This window comes from Calonectris borealis, chromosome 3 (genome assembly GCF_964195595.1).
Source record: "Calonectris borealis chromosome 3, bCalBor7.hap1.2, whole genome shotgun sequence".
In the NCBI taxonomy this organism is placed as follows: domain Eukaryota; kingdom Metazoa; phylum Chordata; class Aves; order Procellariiformes; family Procellariidae; genus Calonectris; species Calonectris borealis.
In genome coordinates, this window is record NC_134314.1 from 107783008 (window position 1) to 107801549 (window position 18542).

At 43.0% G+C, this 18542-nt stretch overlaps 1 protein-coding gene across 3 annotated transcripts in view; it reads right to left on the bottom strand.

Moving 5' to 3' along the window:
- The window catches only part of AIDA (axin interactor, dorsalization associated), a 30664-nt gene extending 12124 nt beyond the window's left edge, over window positions 1–18540 (bottom strand). For all 3 annotated transcript variants that reach the window (XM_075147177.1, XM_075147175.1, XM_075147174.1), the window contains exons 1-5: window positions 18352–18540; window positions 14502–14571; window positions 7729–7782; window positions 5498–5552; window positions 91–154 (exon numbers count right to left, since the gene is read on the bottom strand). In XM_075147177.1, the coding sequence (XP_075003278.1) occupies window positions 91–154; window positions 5498–5552; window positions 7729–7782; window positions 14502–14571; window positions 18352–18461 (353 nt within the window). In that variant the 5' untranslated portion in view covers window positions 18462–18540. The remainder of the gene's footprint in view (window positions 1–90; window positions 155–5497; window positions 5553–7728; window positions 7783–14501; window positions 14572–18351) is intronic.
- Window positions 18541–18542: the final 2 nt, after the last annotated feature.

The window sequence follows — 18542 nt, forward strand, 5'->3', positions numbered from 1 at the left end:
AATTCCAGTGTCTCAGAGGTACACCAGGTCTCAGGCTATGCTCCCTTTTGGCTACATACCTGTACATGAAGTGACCCAGTTCTCTCTTACCTGAGTGGGACAGGCTGAACATCAAAGGGAAACTCCTTATTGTAAGTGAGGATATTCTTTAAGACTGCAGGCAGGAAGAAAAAAAAAATCCATATCCATAAACAAGCATTAATTCCACTACCTTGCACAGCTATGTCCATCCTCACAACATCTTCACACATACAAATATTAATATAAAAAAATCAGATCATGGCAAAAAAATTTTCTCTCATATTTTAAACACCAGTACAATCCTGATCAGAGCTATATCACTATAATATTCAGACAGGCTAACTGCAATTCCAGCACGTAATCACCACCACATTTACACAGGCGGGAAAGATAAACATGGCAATAACCAAAAGCATCATGAGAAACAGCTACAGACCCCTGGGGTAATGGTAGCAATCTTTGGTGGTTACTGAAAGGAGGGTGGTACTGTTACTGGCATCATTTCCAAACAGACTGAAGTCTCCAGAACTGACACACTTAAGCACACATGTAGGCTGCGCATTCAGAGAGCCACCGTGGGAGTCCAAGCATGCTGGTAACACATAACTTAGAAGATATTTCCTACTTCTTCATGCATGTGTTTTGGTTTTTTTTGTTGTTGGTTGTGGGGTTTTTTTGTTTGTTTGTTTCTTTTTTTCTGCCCTCAGATGTCTGGGAAGATTGGCAAAATTCAGAAGAGATACAGTGCAACATCTGAGCATCAAGCCCCAGAGACACCAACTAAACTCTCCAGCATTCGGTGGAGAACAGCTTTTCCATTTGTATTGGAAACTTACTCAAGTTTTAGTAATCACAACTTTAGCTGTTATTTCCAAAAGCACTTATGAGTAAAAGCAAAATTTCCAAAACCATGTGAAAGAAATAAGCATTTCATGATGGCTAAAGGGCCTCAAAATTTACAAGAGAACGCCTGCAGGGAGAGGCACTCTCTACCAGACAATGAGTATCCCAGACTGGGTAGGGGGAAAAGGAGGTAGAAAAACTGAGTCCCCTCACTGAGTCTCACTTTGCAATAAGCCCTCTCAGAGCACATTTTAGAAATCTCCCCTTAGGACTACTGAACAAGAACAAAACTGTTTTAAAACAGTGTTAAGATTACACAAACACCCAGAGGTACTTAAATACCAGTTATGTTTAAGGAACCACTGCCAGGCCCCTCTGCCTCTGCACACTACAATTCAGCCAGTGTAGGAGAGCTTCCCTGTCTGTCTTCGTATTCACATCACTCAGCGTGGGCTCCACCATTAACTTACCAGACACCATCCGAATGCTACAATGAATAAAGAATCCCTCAGGGAAACTATGAAGAACCCTAGAAGTCTTCCCAGTCTTTGCTCATTCTGATTTTCTTTTCTGATTTCTGTACCACCACCTGAGAGGTTAGGTACTGCCTGATTCCAGCTGGACGCAATACATAAATACATAGAAAGCTTTAAGTTGCCTTCAAGCCAGAGATGTGACAGACAAAATCGATGCCAAGTCTCTCTCTCTCTCTCTCCAGAGACTTCTGCTCTGAGGAATCAGTAACGCAGTTCTCAACATGGTGGCGAAGAATTACAGCCACTTCCCAACAGAAAAGCAGCTGACTAACAGCAGACAGTCACCTTCTAGCGCAGCTGAGGTTCAGGAAAAGAAGGGGATTTTTATCACACTCAGAATTCCCCAGCTCTTGGGAGAGCTACATCATTCCAGAGACAGAAAGTGAAAGTGCCCCAGGCAGAAAAATCTCAGTAAAGCGAGATCTCTTACAGATCATAGGCAAGTTATACAGAAGCAATAGAAACTACAGTAGTTCTGCTCCCAAAGGCTGGTAAGCACTAGATTCCTCTCTCTTCCCAGTAACCAGTTTCTCTCACTATCTGAATGAACATCCCCTGAAAAAAACCTTCTGGTAATTCATTTCAGTCATCACTAGAGGGCACAAAATACTCCACCGATACGGGCGCAGGAAAAAGGCAGTTTTACAGCGCTTAAAATCTTGATGCTGCCTGGAGGCACAGCTGAGCATACACCCTCCTGCACAGAGCCGCAGCCACGCACACGGGCCTTGGTACCGGACCTGCCCACGGGAGTCCGCTGCTTTCAGACACCCTGGGGGTGCTGGTAACAAAGGTGATGCTGAATGTTTAGCTCAGAAACGCTTCTGGAAACACCATCCAGAATCTCCTGCTTTTTGCCACAGAAAGCTGTGGATGGAGTTTTTAAAAGGCCTTCAACTCTGTCTCATCACCAATAGCAAATAATTTTGCAAAGTTGTAATACGGCGATTTACTAAAGTGCTCCTTTAAACATCGTCAGGATAAGAAGTGGAACTACAGCACTCAGCCTGGTGAAATACTTATTCAAAGTCACTAAGAAAAAGCAAACCAATAAAACAGCAATGCAACAATCATCCTCTGAGGAAAAGAAAAATCCTCTTTGCACCTATCACAAGTGCAAGTTTCAGTTGATTTAAATAAAAATAACCAGATCACAGAAAAAAACCCAATAGGTTACAACGAACAGGAATCTCCCTTGGAATACTGCATAAGACACCCAAGCTTTAAGAGGTTGGTTTGTGCTTTGTCGGTTTTTATTTTGTTTTTAAAAACACACATCGCCTCTGGGAGAAAGAGCACTTCTCCTCTGTAACACTGCTGATGAGAACACAATTCACAGAAAGTTCTCCATGTGTGCAACTTATGGGCAGATCCCAGCATGGTGGCCTGCATTTATGTTGCTTTTCCAACAGAAATCTTTTTAAAATACTGTTCTGCGGGGTCTCATGCAGAAGCTGCCTTTTCTTTTGTGACATTGGACAAAATCACATTGATTTTATCAGCAGTTGGCACTCTCTTGAAAGACTTCAAAAGAAATTATCAACATGAGCAGTAAGACCAGTACACGCTAACTTGGTAAAGACCACTGTCCATTTAGATTTTTAGTGACAGCCTATGATACCTATACTGATTTTTTTTTTTTTTTAAATAAACACCACAAAATAATTCAGATATCAGGCTCCCCAGTACACCCAGTATCTACTTCTCTTGTAATAGATATACACTGAGTTTGAAACTAGTCGCTTAGTGTCTACAATTATCACACATGAACGCAGGCACATGGGATGTCCCAGCCTATCCGTTTGTAGTGTGTATTGTAACACTGGTATAAGCTTTCACAAGAAAAGGATTTGTGAGATCCAGTGCGTTAGCAATGATTTCACACAGTGTGGTCTCAAAAGAACTATTTCTATGTATGGACCCTCTTGTAGCATTATTCTAACATAAAAGATTCAGTGACAAATCCTATAAACAAACAAAACCAGCCAACTGCTTCACTTTCCAAACAGTGTGAAATGCGAGCTTAAGTAGGAAAAGTTAGAACTTGACAACACAAGGCGGGGGGGGGGGGGGGGGAAGGTTAAATCTAAGGGCCTTGGTTGTTATAACAACACCCAAACCAAATTTCTCAGCCATTTTGACAGCTTCGGGCACAAAAGTAATTAAAACAAGCCAAATTGTGTGAATAGCTGTTTTCGTTCCACCCTAACAGAATGGCTTGACCTAACAAAGGAACTGCTTATTTGCATTGCCAGCCCAGATTTTTTTAGCTTTTTCTGGTGGAATGCAAGAGAAAATCAACAACACACAAATTAAAACACTTCACCGTGTATTTTATGAAATGGCTGGTGTTGGCCTGATTAAGATTTACCCTATTCAAGATATACTTAAAAACCACAAAACAAAGGCACAATTCAGAGAGAAAGAGGCCAGAACAATCCAAGTTAGACAGCAGCATTAAGAACATCAATGTTCAATTGTTGTCGTAGAAGCACCCGTTCTCCTCCAAGGAAAATAACTCAGTGTCTTTAAAAACTGATGGCCACACACTCTTCCTCAGTTTTAATATGGTTGCTTGTTGTATGAAGCGTGGGCTGAATGTGCTTCATGCTGTTGAACAGTTTTTTGACAGCTAAAAAATCAGTTCTCTAAGGGAGGGCAAGATAAGCAACAGGACTGTTGTACAGCAACTGAAATTTTGGCTTTTAAGAAAAGGAGGCATTTCAAGGGAAGCTTTATGTCTGTTGTCAGAATGTAAATTCTGAGTAAACCCTTCAATAGTCACTTCCTTTGATTTGTAGAAGTAGAACAGTTTGATCAATTAAAACATGATTCCTCTCCCTCTTCCATCATTCAGTCACTCACAGCACATTTGCACAATGGAGTCTAAAATCCACAGTCATTACATGATTACAGAGAGCAGGAGTATCTATACAAAATAATCCCAAATCAGAGGATGCAGAGGCCAGACATGCAATATGCAGACTGAGAAAGACTTAACACTTCCAACACATAGTTAAACCCTTTCCTGAATTATGGTCTTCACAGCCCTAGCAGTCTTGTAATGAAACTTCACTTTCCATTTTCAGGGAACAGTTTAAAAGCATTTGAATGCTATGTTTTGGTAGAGACATTAGGAACCTCAGTTCAATGCCCTGCTTCTTGACAAGCTTCCATGTAGGATCGTGTGCCAGTTACTTACAGAATGGGAGTGCAGAGAAGCTCAGCTTATTCATGAAGTGGAAACACCTGCCTGCCCGTCATGTTTATCCCCAACATCCGCCTTAATGATACAATTGTGACAGAAGCAAAATAAAACCAGCTTTTGCCAGCAGAAAAAAAGCTCTTCCACATCTCCTGTTCCCCAAGAATAGCAGAAACATTTGCATTCAGGATAATATTGCTTAGATGTGGAAGCTCTGATCATAAGGATGCTTTGAGAATAAAGCAGCCAGTGTTACGGGAAGGAAAATGTAGCAGATAAATAGTTACTTCCTACATGAAAAAGTTATTTGTGGATTGACATACCAAGAACTGACCCAGGATCAGTTGGGAAAAAACAACATCACACAAAACCCTTCAAAGACTGACTCACATCCTCACTTCGACTCTTAACTTCGTTAGTCTGGTAGCATTGGAGTAGTAGGTGACAGGTGATTGGCTACCACGAGCACAAGTTAAATATTTTCAGAAGAAAAAATAAATTTCATGCTGCGAGGAGGAAGACCACAAAGTGTTGAAATTCAGTTCAAATAAGAAACGTGCAGGTAGATTTTCCATCTGATTATATTCTGTACTACTGATAGCTTAAATTACTATTTTGTGCAAAAATTAGCAGCACCCAAATAATTACTTATTTGAGAATAAAGATGAATACATTATCTGAAACATTAGGACTACTATACTTTGAAGTTACCCACATTACATTCCTTAATACACATCAGGTTTTGTCTACATGGTAACAGATATTTGGAAGAACCACCTAAAACCAGCATTACTGTCAAACCACATTGTGGTCAGTCAGTATTCATGCCGCTGTCGTATTTTCCACTGTAATGATAAATGTCACTCACTTAAAATACAAAGATGCTACTTACTTGGTTCCAACTTCTTCAGATCCTCAAGCTTAAATTCATCCTGTGATTGGGTGGACTAGGACATTACAAAGAAAGAGTTAGAACTTAGTATGCACCTTCCTCTCAGACAGAGCTACCAAATCTTAGCATAAGCATGCAAGGTGCTTCCTTTGTTCAAGCATACCAAGTCACTTCAAAGCTACATCCTAAAAAAACCCAAACAAAATCTCCCCAACAGAAGCTAGGTTCACAGGTGAGGCAGGAAGTACATTACTTCTCATTTACTGAGAACAAACTTATCCCATGTTCCAAGCTCTAATGTAATATAAATATTTTTAAAGCAACTAGTTGGTCTTTCCTACTTACTACACACAGGAACATTAAGACAGAGGGACTTATTTTAATTATTCCCCAATCAAGTTGTTCTGAAGCAAGATCAGCTGTAAGACTGCACTGCAAAGTGATGCTCCAACAGGAGCATTCACACAGTTCAAGACACACATCCAATGTTGTAACACTGGCAGAAATTACAGTACACAGGATGAGCTTGACAAAACACTCAGCTAAGAGCTCACTGCAAATGGAAGAGGGATTCCCATCTCTCCTTTCTCCAACTCTGATGATGCAGTTTCCTCATCTGGCTGTAGCACACGTCTGCTTCTCAGTAAGCCTATTTGACTTACTAACTCAACAGAAAAGTTTTTAATTTTTTATTCTGAAGTAGTTCACCAACAGTTTGGCAAGCTGAACTAGCCTATTCTGAGATTACAAGTGGCAGAGTTGGCATAAGAAAAGTGGTGCAAATAAGAGGATCGACACTGAACATCCTCTTTTAGGCAGAGGATCAGGTCTTACCTACTGTGTCATTGCACCCTTGGCACCTCTCAAGATTACCCATTGTTTTCAACATTTCTTTAAGGCCCAATGGGTTGTTTTTTCTTGATTTTGCCCAAGTGTCAAGAGGGACCTTCTGCAAGACTACAGAAGGACAGTAAAGCAGCTATACTCATACTGTTAGAAGAATTGGAAAGGATGAGCACACTCACTAACTGCTTTAATCTCTGCTAAGAAACTGTAACAAAACCGCAGCAAGTAAAACACTCCCCAAAGTGAAGTGGATGAGAAGTTCTAGTACCCTCACACGAGGTTATAAAATCCTTGAGTTACTGCTGAGGAACCAACAGCAAGGAAGGCTGTTCTTGCAAGATGTCATCTCTTCAGTTAGGCAGGTTATGAAATTACTGCATCTTCTGCTGTTGATCCAAGACATGACCTGACCCACGAAGCTGTCCCACAATGGAACATGCCTGCCCTCGTCACAAAATCACAGTGACTCAGAACAAATGCAACGCTGTTCAAACAGCCCAGGTTAGATCATAGAAAGACAGGTAGAGCTAACCAAATAATTCTTTAAACGCTGCACAGCCTTGAGACTGGTCAGCCCCCACCTCATTAGTCCAGCATGCTGCCTAAATTGTCACTGTATCCCAGCCTCTCATACAATTGAAGGCAGCACAATGGAGCTGCTGCACCTTGTACACCAACATGAAGTACTCGGGAGCGCTGCTGTGATGCAGAATTTGCCTGTCACCACTCTTTGTTGGTAAAGAGGTGATCCAGTAACCCAAACTTTGGTTCAATTGATTCATCCCTCCCCCATCCACACTCTTTTGGAAATTTCTCTCGCTTCCCTTTTGTTTTGGGGATAACATTGTGCTGAGAGAGAAAGAAATTCACTTCCATGACATCTACCTTCAGTCCAGAAAAAAGCCCAAGGAGTAGCTTCTAAATCATTATTTTCACACACTTGCCTACAGCACTGCCAGTTTTCATGACTGCTGCAAAGTAATTTTTATTCTACACACACATTCTTCCTCATGCTCTATTATGTTTTGTGAAGCAGCTGAATTAGTGCAAGGGTCACTCTGGGGATCTTTTTACCCTTGCACACAGGTTAGGAAGACAAACTAATCAGTTCTGAAGGAGGAAAATGAGGCAAACAACCAAAGACACAAGACCTGCCGTTAAATTTCTGTACACCCCTCTAATACATGCTCATATAAGCACTTAAAGGTTTTTAAGGCAACCACCTGGGGCATCATGCTGACGACCTGGAAAGTCCAAGTGTTCAAGGGTTTGTTCACTCTGTTTTCAGAAGTTTTGATTATGTCTGAAGACACTAAACTATCTTGAAAAAGCTCTAGAGTTACCTATTACTAAAGTATGAAGTCACACAGGAAAAAGAGCTATACCTGTAAAGCTGCACTTCTCAGTTCCAAGCATGTTGCAATTTTAGCTATGGTTTTCTGAAAGGGAAAAAAAAAAACAACCACCTTAATTTAGTACTGAAACTGTATTCTTCCATATTCACATTTTTTTAAAATATAAAAACGAACAATTCCTTTTTCTTGCAAAAATTTCAGATCTATTATTCAGTACCAGATCATTCAGCATCAAAAGCTTTTTTATACACAAACAAGATTTTCTGAAAGCGCAACAGATGAAACAGACATCTGCCATTTAACTCCCCTCCCACAGCTCATCAACACAGATGGGGGTCATTCACTCAGCAGAAACCATAATAATGCCTACCACATCATAAATTGTTTATAAACTCAACTGCTCTGAAGTGATAGAGGAGAAAAAGAAAAAAAAAATCCAAACTGACCAGTATATTACCTTCTGAGAACTTGAGCAGTTTGTTCTAATCTGCCCTTTTAGGAAGCATGTCTATGTCTACAGTTCCTCTATCGGGCTTTTGTGGGTTTTGGTGGGAGAGGAAGTATAAAGGCAGATTATTTTTTTAACTTTCTATTTTTGTAATTTTAAGACATTTAAACTCTGAGCAAAGCATGAAATAGATTCTTTGATTCAAACTTGTCAGCTATCTGAAATATCCCTGAGCAGAACCTGTGAAGTAATATCTCATTTTTATTTAAAAATGTAGAAGAGGGAAGGGCTTCAAAATAGCCCATTACTAGCAGTCTTACTTTGAAGACAGTGCTACTTAAGCTTTCGTCTCACAAAGTAAGAAGCTCCAGCACCAGTCACATTTGTTTCTATTACTACCAGCTGAAAAAAATCAAGAGGAATTCAGACTACTGCAACTGACATCAAGTGGACACAACTGCACAGTGTACTTTACCTTGCTTGACCATCACAAGTTTGTTCATTAACTAAAAGGTTTTAGTGAAGAAAAACTAAGTCTATTTGCAGAGATAAGGCCCAAATATAATTCAAAATGCTCTGTGGAACATTTATAGGGCAAGAAAAATAGCAACAATGAAGCTATAAAGAAAAGCAGGTTATTTTCAAAGCAAGATTTCCCCTCAGAAGGAAGATAAAAGTTGAAATATGCACCTGTAACTCATTCTCTCCTTTTAAACCAGGCAGTATAAAAACAGCTCCCCCCAAGCTGGCTGCAAGGGGAAGAAAAGATTTCCTAGAGCACAACTCTAGCATCAAAGAGCTTCAAGAGTATGGGCATCTGGCAAGTTATGCGGTATCAGTCAAAAGCCAAAACTTCCCTTTAAAGGAGGGTTACACTTCAGGGCTTGAAGAGGTTTGTAGCAGCAGATAAAAACTGGGCGTGCTTTCACAGCTACCTTCCCCAGTCATCTGCCTTGACTTTCCCGCAGTCAGAACTGCTCCTCAGTCAGCTCCTGGGCCACCACTAGTTTCCATAGGCTGGGCTAATAACTAAGTGGCTCCAGTTTCAGTTCACCTTACACCACACTGAAAGTTGAAAGAGTTCAGGAGCTGAATCATAAGCAGATCAGACATCCATACCTCAAGGGCAGAGCCAACAGCTGGAGCGTGTAAAAGCCTTAGATATCTGATTTTCATCTGCCACCACAGGCTCATCAAAGCTTTCAAAGCCATTTCTCCCCAGTTGGTATCTCCTCTCATCTTAAACACTCTATTACAACATGGTATTAGCCCAGACTCTATATCCTCGTAGTTTATATTACCGTCCATTGTATGGAGGTCTTATAAAAAAAATTCAGTTCTTTTGAGCATCTTTCAGGAAAGTAGCGAGTGATGCATATTAGCACAAGACACACATTGTTTTCTCTTTTGCCTAGGATGCAGCATGTGCAGCAGTGTGCTGCTTGGGAATTTTAATATAGAGCAACATGACCATACGCTTGCATGCAACATGGCAGAGTAAAAATATTACAGTTCCATTTCTGTCGAGATTCATTTTGTAGTCTAGGTTCAGTCAACAAACTTCTACCTCCCTGAAATAAATTCTGCTACATAGCAAAAATCCATAGCTGGATCTCCAGCACAGCTTGAAAAAACACAGATTTTTGAAAAAGAAAGGAGTATGTAGAGTCCTGGATTCATTTTGACGCTTTCAGACCCACCCCCCATACATGGGTGTTGTGGATTTACATGTACCTTCAGGCTGGATAGGAGGACACCAGGTAGTACTACAGAAGCAGATTCTCAGTCCCTAGGGTGAGAGTGCACTACAACCATCTAATCAGCTGCAGTGTAACAAAAGGAATTCCTTTTTATATTTGAGAACATCTGGAAAGATACATTTGCAAAGGTAGAATCTTAAAGAGGAAGGTGTGAAGTAATGGGTAAAAGAAAGGAATCCAGAGGTTCCCTAGGGAAGGAAGGGGAAATCTCTGAGGCTTGACTACAGCTCTAACATTTGCAAAAACCCAGCTGTTCCGATGGTTTGGGTGCTAACTGCTGAGCAAAGAGCATGCCCACTCTGTGTTAGATCAAAATCCCTCCGACTGCACCACAGAAAGAGGGCTACGAGTTTGCAGGGTGCCAGCACACAGTATCCATGCCTCACCGCAGAATCAGAACATGTGAACAGATTTTCACAAGCCTCTTCCCCTCCCTGTCTCACATGCAGAACATTAAGCCCACACCATAAATGAGGTCTCAAGAAGCACTGCTCAACCCCTATCTCCTTTGTCAATTCACCGATAAGCTCAGCAACACCCCTGTTCCCAATCCTGCAGCTTCCTAACTGTTCATTCTTACAACTGCCTGAACTAGGTACCTCCTAACAGGACAAGCAGCAATATGAAATGTGTGTCCTCTGGCTCCTGGGGGCTGAAAGGCAATAACGGCTCTAGAAACAGATTAACTGAAGAGAGTTTGGGAGTCTTAAAATAGTAAAGAATAGGTTTTATATGGAATCTATTGAAATATGGCAAGCTCCCAGCAGGCATTATTCATAACTATTTTTTTAAGGGACCACACCCAACCCAAAAGTTAAAAATGCAGCTAAACACTGCTATCATTTTCAGCTGCAACTATCCCATGCAAAGGCTCATTTTTGCAGCAGGGAAAACATTCTGCATCTCATTAGAAAGACTGAAGCCATAATTAACTTTGCTAGTTTAAATCGTTAAGATTCAGTTTTATGTAAACTCGTGATTAGAAAGGGAAAAAGTCAGTTCATCTCGTAGTCAAGGTTTCTTCAGTGCAGTTGTGTGAGTAATGACTGTGCTAACTGTAATGCAGTCAAAGATGTTTGCATAAATACAGAGCCAGAGCAGAGTTTGGCTTTAAAGAGAGGTCTAGGCTGTTAGGAGACCAGTAGTTTAATGAATCATGCTAAGACTGTTCAACAGTGCTCTTATTTCAGCAAATTACCATTGCATAAAAAAGCATGATTTTCAAATACTGCTGAAAACTCAGCCTAGCACAAAAACAGTTACACGAGAAGCAACAACTGTGAGGGCTTTAAAGGTCAAATTTATTGCATAGAGAAGTGGGTGAGAGTAACTACAGCCAGAGGCAAGCTGACAACCATGGCCAAACTTAACTGGAACAATTCATGTCGCAAAACACAGTGGTTGATCATGAATGAAGATGGGATGTTTAGAGAATGAAGGTAAAATAAAGAACAGCAGGATGCAGACGTTAAGACTAAGGTAAATCTACCAGTAACTCTATCTGTTAATATTCCATACACGCAGCGTCTAGGTGCTGGAACTGTTGCACAGCCTCCTTAAAGCTGTTGCAGGGTGACTAGATTTAAACGCAATGATTTGTTGTTTACAGTATTTATCTGCAGAAAAATTCTTCAACAAAATTCAAAATCATTAATGAAGAGTCCAGCACTGTCAATTATCCAAGTCAAGACAGAGCCTTCCCTAAGGACTATAACTCCAGAATTATGACCAGCAGTAGATATAAGACGACAACCACCCAGAAGCTGAAAATCCAGGAATGAATGGCAAATTCTGGAGACTAGTCTGCTCTATCAAGGGAAAGAGCATACAGTGTTTCAGAACAGACTCCTCAGATCAATAGCAAAAAGGCAAGATATGAATATTTAAAAGTCCGAATTCTTACCATAAACAATACATTTATTATAAGATAAATGATAACTGGCTCACAGTACGCCTAGGAAAGAAATTGGTGGTATCTGTCAAGTCTTGCTAGATTAACAGATTGTATGATTACATTAGCAAGTAACTCACCATCAATTATGGTGTGGCCATATCTGCATTGTAACACCACCTGTGATGCATGAAATAAACCCAAACATGGTAAAAGTTTATACAGGCAGATGGGGCTGAGGATTTGAACCTAGCCTTGTCCTTTCCCTGTAGCTGTAAATCTAGTAGTTTTCCCTTGGTACAGAGGAATCTGCTGAAATCCATCTTCCCCACAGAGTATGTCAAGTAAGAAACAATAACAGCCTCATAGTAATTCTCAGCAGTATGTATGATCCTTTGGAAAACTGTAAATCTACACAAAGACTGGAATGAGGGTAGATCAAGCAACTGGAAATCATAATTAGCTTCATAGCCTTGCCTTCTCCAATCTATGAAATTCTGTGCACAGTCTTGGCCAGTAGTATCAGATAAGCAAACCCTGAAGTTTACACACTGTTCCACATTCAGAAAAATAAAGAGGTGGCTCTTTATATGACATAGAGAACCTCAGAAAGACAAGATATTAGGGAAAGAGACTTTCCAGAACCAGGAGGAAATAGCATGCTGGTGGATGCATTGGCAGGAACTTAGTTAAGCAGAAGTAGCTGTTTTGGTATGTAGATTTTTTGAAGGGTAGCGAGAGAGAAGATACACTTCTATTTAACCAAACTGCTTGAAAACCCAGAAGCGTGCTGAACTCTACTCCTACATGCCAATTGAGTGATACTAGTGATGACAGTAATTGGTCATGATCACTAGATTATACTGGCCGAGCTCCTGCAGAAATAGGGAAGGCCAGAACAGCAAGGAGCTTAACATCAGACTAAAAGATTTTGCTGTACAGAGTTTTAAGAGCTTCTTTCAAAGCAATAGCAAGACCCTTATTTTTGTTGCAACTAGCATTCCTCATGGTAGAGGAGGGAAAGAGAATGTTGGGGAATTCAGCTGTGTATGTGGCTAATGAAATAGGCACCACCATCTGATAACCAGACTCAAAGTTTCAGTGCCTCAGCCCCTTACTGATCAGCAAAAAAAAAAAAAAAAAAGTGATATAAACATCAACCTCTTTTGTAAGTTATATCAGCTTTAGAAACAGGTATCACTCTTCTAGGATTCAAAACAGCCACTCCTTATTTTTTCTTTTCAGAACACTGTCGCCTTAGGACATGATCACAGTTGCACATCTAACATCTGAGGTCAGTTATCTCTGCTTCCTGAGCCCCCCAGGCCTTCCCTCATGGCTGACCTCACTCACTTCCACAATCTGGTCCAAGGTCCTTTCCACAAGATTCAGGGAACATCTGGAAGCAAAGCCCTGTGTGGTTCTGGTTTCCATACTCACAGGAGATGATGCCTCCAGAAGTGAGATTAACAGCTTCGACTTCGTGAAGTAACCATATTTTCAAAATGAGGGGAATATGAGGGGAAACATGCTGTAAAGATGACTATAGCGGAGAATGATGGAGAAAGCTACCAGGAAGGGATAGAGAGCAGAAGCAATGAAAGAGTAAACAGCTGTCCAACGTTAACAAGGCTCCCAAGCCTTCAGGTCAGGAAAGGTGGATCCAATCCTTCTCCAAGATTCTGACTCAGTTTAAGATGATCGTGAGCCTTATCATCTTCTTTGCAGAAGGTAAACAGAACATGGAAGATGGCTCTTTGCTCTTCTTATTGGTACATTTCAAGGAAACAGTTACAAATCACTGCCAGACTCTATGTAAAGGTGTATTTCTTTGTAATGAGTTTCTTCAAACACAACAAGTTCATCTCCAATTTCTGTAGTCAGGACCTGTTTTCAGGACCAACATTTCCAAACACAGACCCCATTACTCTAGCACTCTATTACCATAGGTGGGATTCTGGGCTAGCAAATGCCAATCTTCAGGCAACGTCATTGCTCAAACAAGTGATCTTATGACTTGGAAATGTGGAAATACAGGGCTTCTCTAATTTAGTATTCCTAAGAAAAAACATACCTTTAAACAAGACACGAAAATTTAGCAAGGCCTCATATCTCAAAAGATTTTATTTTGCTGAAAGTGCTTGAGTGTATGAGACCTCAGCCAGCATTTTCCTCTTAAATCCTGTCACAAAATTGTATAATATGATGCTGAGACAAGAAACTGGCTTTTCAACTGAGGGGAGGGAGGAAGGAGTAAAGTCATTTCAATATTTTGAAAGATTATAAACAAATAACATTCTAAGAGACTAGTAGGGAGTATTGTGCCAGGACCCTTCCCAATCAGGTGCTACATGTTAAGCTAACATCCCCCTCACACACCCTCGATGTCTGCAGTTCAAGACATTTTGTATTCAGACTTCACAACACAAATTGGGCTAACATTGTATAAGCAAGTTATCAAAAGGTCACCCAAAAAAAGAAACACTCAGGTTATGAAGGACCCTGGCCAGCATGCATGACATTCAATATTACACAGCAAAGCATCTGTCACATCCAATGACAGCAACTGTTTTAGCCATGCTGGGCTCTGTTTCTGTTTGCATATATTGAGGGAGGGAAAAAGGTCTCATAAGATAAAAAAAACCGTAATACACATCAACATCTACGAGTTAAGCTCCTTGACTGAGCAAACAGCAATACTTACCTTTTGATCTTCTGTGAATTCTGAGTTGTTGTGCTGAGACTGCGCCTCTTTTTGTAGATGCCTTGCTAATCTGGATGGAGGGGAAAAGAAAATTGTAGAGTGGGAACTCAACGCAGAAACACACACACACACCAGTCTCCAGAAAACGTGTCAGCCAAAAGGTCCACAGACTGCTGCTCCAAGTAGTTTGGTTTTGGGTTGTTTTTTTTGTTGTTTTGTTTTGGTTGTTTGTTTTTAAACAAAGACATCTATAACCATGGTAGGCCATACTTAAAAAAACACAGAAGATGGACAAAGTATGCAACTACATTAGGCAGGAAAGACTACATATGTAATGTATCACGAAGGGAGAACAGGTAAGAAGGTCCTTCTAGCCAACAGCCCCTTTTATAAGCACTGACCTTTTTCCTCTCCCCACCCCCTTATTTTATAAGAACAAACCATACCCCCTGTGAAGACCCACTGTGGTATGAGCCCACATGCATTTCACAGGGAGAGTTTGAGGCAAGAGGGATTGCCAGGAGGTGGGGGTGCGGGCACCCCAGGCGATGGCCGCACGCTTTCCCAGTGCTGGAAGCCAGGCGCAGAGCGGCTTGGCCCAGGCTGCCGGGGTGTATCCGCTCACATTTGCTCCTGTCAGCATCCCATGCGGAGCAGAGACCCCACCCCTTGTCACCACGGAGACAGGAGTACCAAGGGGTTTGGAAAGTAACAGTAAGCAAACAGCTCAAGAAAGCGAAAGGAAGCCAGAGAGGGAAGCTACGGGAAGAGTTACAGTTTCCGTCCGGGGAGGAAGGAGAACATTAAACAAGCAAAAAACCTCCGGGCAATTGGTGCCATTCCCTGTAAATAATTTTTTTTAAAAAAGGAGAGTGGGAGGGGGGCAGGGGTTTGAGGGGAAACCCAGGGACAGCAGCATTACTTGGGGCATCGCAATACACTTCCGTCTGGAAGCTCACAAGTTTGCATTGTCAAAGAGATTCAGCTGCTTGCCACCACTGCAGTGGGGATTAGCCTGGTTTTTGGGGGGGTTTAAAATACATACACCAAGATGCATACATCAGATTACCGTCAAAGCCTGTGTCACAAACAAAAATCAGAACTCAATTGCTTTTCCCAAAAATAAACTCTCTTAAAAAGACACAAGGATTGAGGCCACTGTAGCTTTTAACTAGCACCCGTGAAAACACAACCAAACAGGACAAGGTAACTGCACAACTCAGTGGCGTTGCCCCCCTTCATACAGGGGGAAAGATGGTGGCCGAGAAGAGACAAAAAAGCACAAACGTGCTTGAACCCAAACGTACACTCCTTCCCTACCATCCTGCTGATATGACACAAAGGACATATAGAAAGGGCATTTAAAAGTGACGATTTAAGAAAACATATCACCATAGCAGCAATATGCCACCCACAACAGGCAGCATCACAGTATTAACATTTCTGCAAGCATCAGTAACACAACTCTCTTTCCATTAGTCACTAATACAAAAAACCCACCCTAATCCAAATAAGCGCATCTGGCACCCCACTTGAAGCTTGCTCAAAGTCAGGTCAGACCAAGTTCCACAGATGGGGACATTCAACAGGGAAGGCGCTGCCACCAGCTCGGAGGGCTCTTGCGTGAGTAAGCACCTGAATGACCAAGGGCCAATCTTTGCACCAAGCTTCCTGCACTTCCGGGAGTAACATAAAGACCTGAGCAGACGTAGGTCTTCTGGTCACAGGAGGCGAATAATTGTGTTTTATATCAGCAGCCATTAAATTCATAGAATGAAGTAGCTTAGATTCAGGAAGATATTTCTCAGTGTCAGCAAGCTCACCGTAACCAGCTTCTCCCCTGCCTCCCTGTGTTGATCAGTACAGACCTTGCCAACATTAGCAGCACCTGGCCAACTGCAGCAACACACTTGTTCATCCCATCTCAGGTTGCCATTTGAGAAGGCAACAGCATAAAGCCATGCTGTTATGTCTCTCCAGAGCTACAGGTAGGTATCTTGCCCTGTGCTCCTTATTTGCAGCTTCTGCTCTATAAATTGAAACTGTTATTAGTTTACCTGTTATATCTACAAGAAGCAGATACGCACACTGAAAATGTTCCACTCCTTCCAAGGAAATATCTCCCTGTAATCCTTTGATCTTCTCTTGCCTTTCTTCTCCCTCCTGGAACCACAGAGTTCATCTACTGACAACTACTCTATTCAATAGAAACCTCACTGATAAGGCTTGCAAGAGCAGTTTACAACACTACTACCCAAAAGGAGCTTTCTTACAAAGATATCACACTGCTCCAAAGTCAGAATAAAGCAAGGGCACAGAGATCACCTCAGTTCTCATCAGACACAAGCGATGCTGGGAGGAAGGGAACAAAAGTTATACTTCAACTCTCAAACTGGACTGTCTGCGAACGTTTAGTGACCTTAGTTCTCAACGAAGCAAGCCCAGAACGAGAAGCCTGAAGACTTTTCATTCTAAAGAAATGTCATTACATGAAACTGACTGCTGAGACTGCCAAGACGGTTTGAAACATTAGGATCCTACTGGACTCCTCATAGATGTCCACATAAGGGCAGTTATTAAAAATATCTTCTTTTACTTTCCGATGATTGTTTTTTTCTTCTGAGATACAGATCTAGAAGAGAACTTCTTTTCATCCCTGTGCCAAGGTTTGTAGTAACAGCTTGCCCTGCTCTAAAGACCATCAGCAAACTGCAAATAACTGAACTTGCATCATCCTGTCTGGTGAGTGAATGAAATGATGAGATTATAGCATCTCATGACTATGCTGTACCCGGCCAGCAGTTTACTTACTCTGAATGGCAACTGAACTGGTAGCCAGTGTGGTTATAGCCCGTAACTTGAATAGTCCTGAATACCGCTGGAAGATGTCTTGGAGAGCATCTCTTCAGCTGACTCTCTCTTGGGGAACAAGTGCAAACCCTCTGGATTTCTTCCAGAAAATTCACCGTAACAAACTTAGCCCACGATACTCACATTACAAGGAAATAGCTTTCATCTTCATGGTGAACAGAGTAGTAGTAGCTTTGACTAAAGCCACCAGGTGTGTTTCTAAGGATACCATCAACAGTGCCCTACACTGTCAATGCTTGTTGGATACCAAAGGATTCATGGATGGTGCGGTCTCACCTCTCACCCAGTGCAAGCCAGCCTAACTGGGGTTGCTCCAGTCACTGTCCTCCCACCCCAGTTTCATCAGGGGCGAAACACACAAGTGTGCAGTGGATCAATTTTCACCCTGAAGGGTTGTTTGGGGTTTTTTTGGGGGTAAGGCTGATGCTTCGGCAGCCCATTTGCCTCAGCCGGGTCCCCCCCGCCCCACAAGCATGGTGCCCAGGGGCACAGGGCCATGGGATGGGGTCACCCCGGGCCAACGGTGACTGTGGCCGTGGGGCTCCACCAGCCAATCGCCTCGACGGCCCGCGCCTGGGGGGCCCTGCAGCTCCACGCTAGCCGGCTGCCACCCTCGCGAAAGGACGGGCCGGCTCCCGCCTCGCCCCTCGGCGAGGGGGGCAGCGCCCGGCCGAGCACCCGCCGCCGACCGGCCGTCTCGACGGGGCGGCTCCCGGCGGGCTCGGGTGACCTCCACCCCCCACCCCCGGCCCGTCTCGCCTCAGGGGACGCCCCGACCCACGGCCCCACGCGTTACATAACGGCGGGGGACCCGCCGGCGGGGCCCGAGAAGTAAGGGGGGCCGCGGCCTAGGCCCGGCGGGGGGCCCCCCCCTGCCCCGCCCCGCTCCGCCCGGGGGCAGCTCCCTCCCCCCAGCCCCTCGCACGGGGCTCTGGGGCCGTGCCGGGGACCGGCGGGAGCCGCCCGCCCCCGCACTCACATCTGGTACTCGTCGATCGCCTCCACCAGCTGCCCCCAGGAGTCGAAGTCGGTGCCCTTCCTGAAGCTGGCGCCCCAGCGCTGCAGGAGGCTCCGGGCCGCCTCCGACATAGCCCCAGCACTAGGGCACCATGCTCACCCCGGGCCGGGGTACCGCGCCGGGCAGCCGCTCCCGCCAGCCCCGCGCCCGCC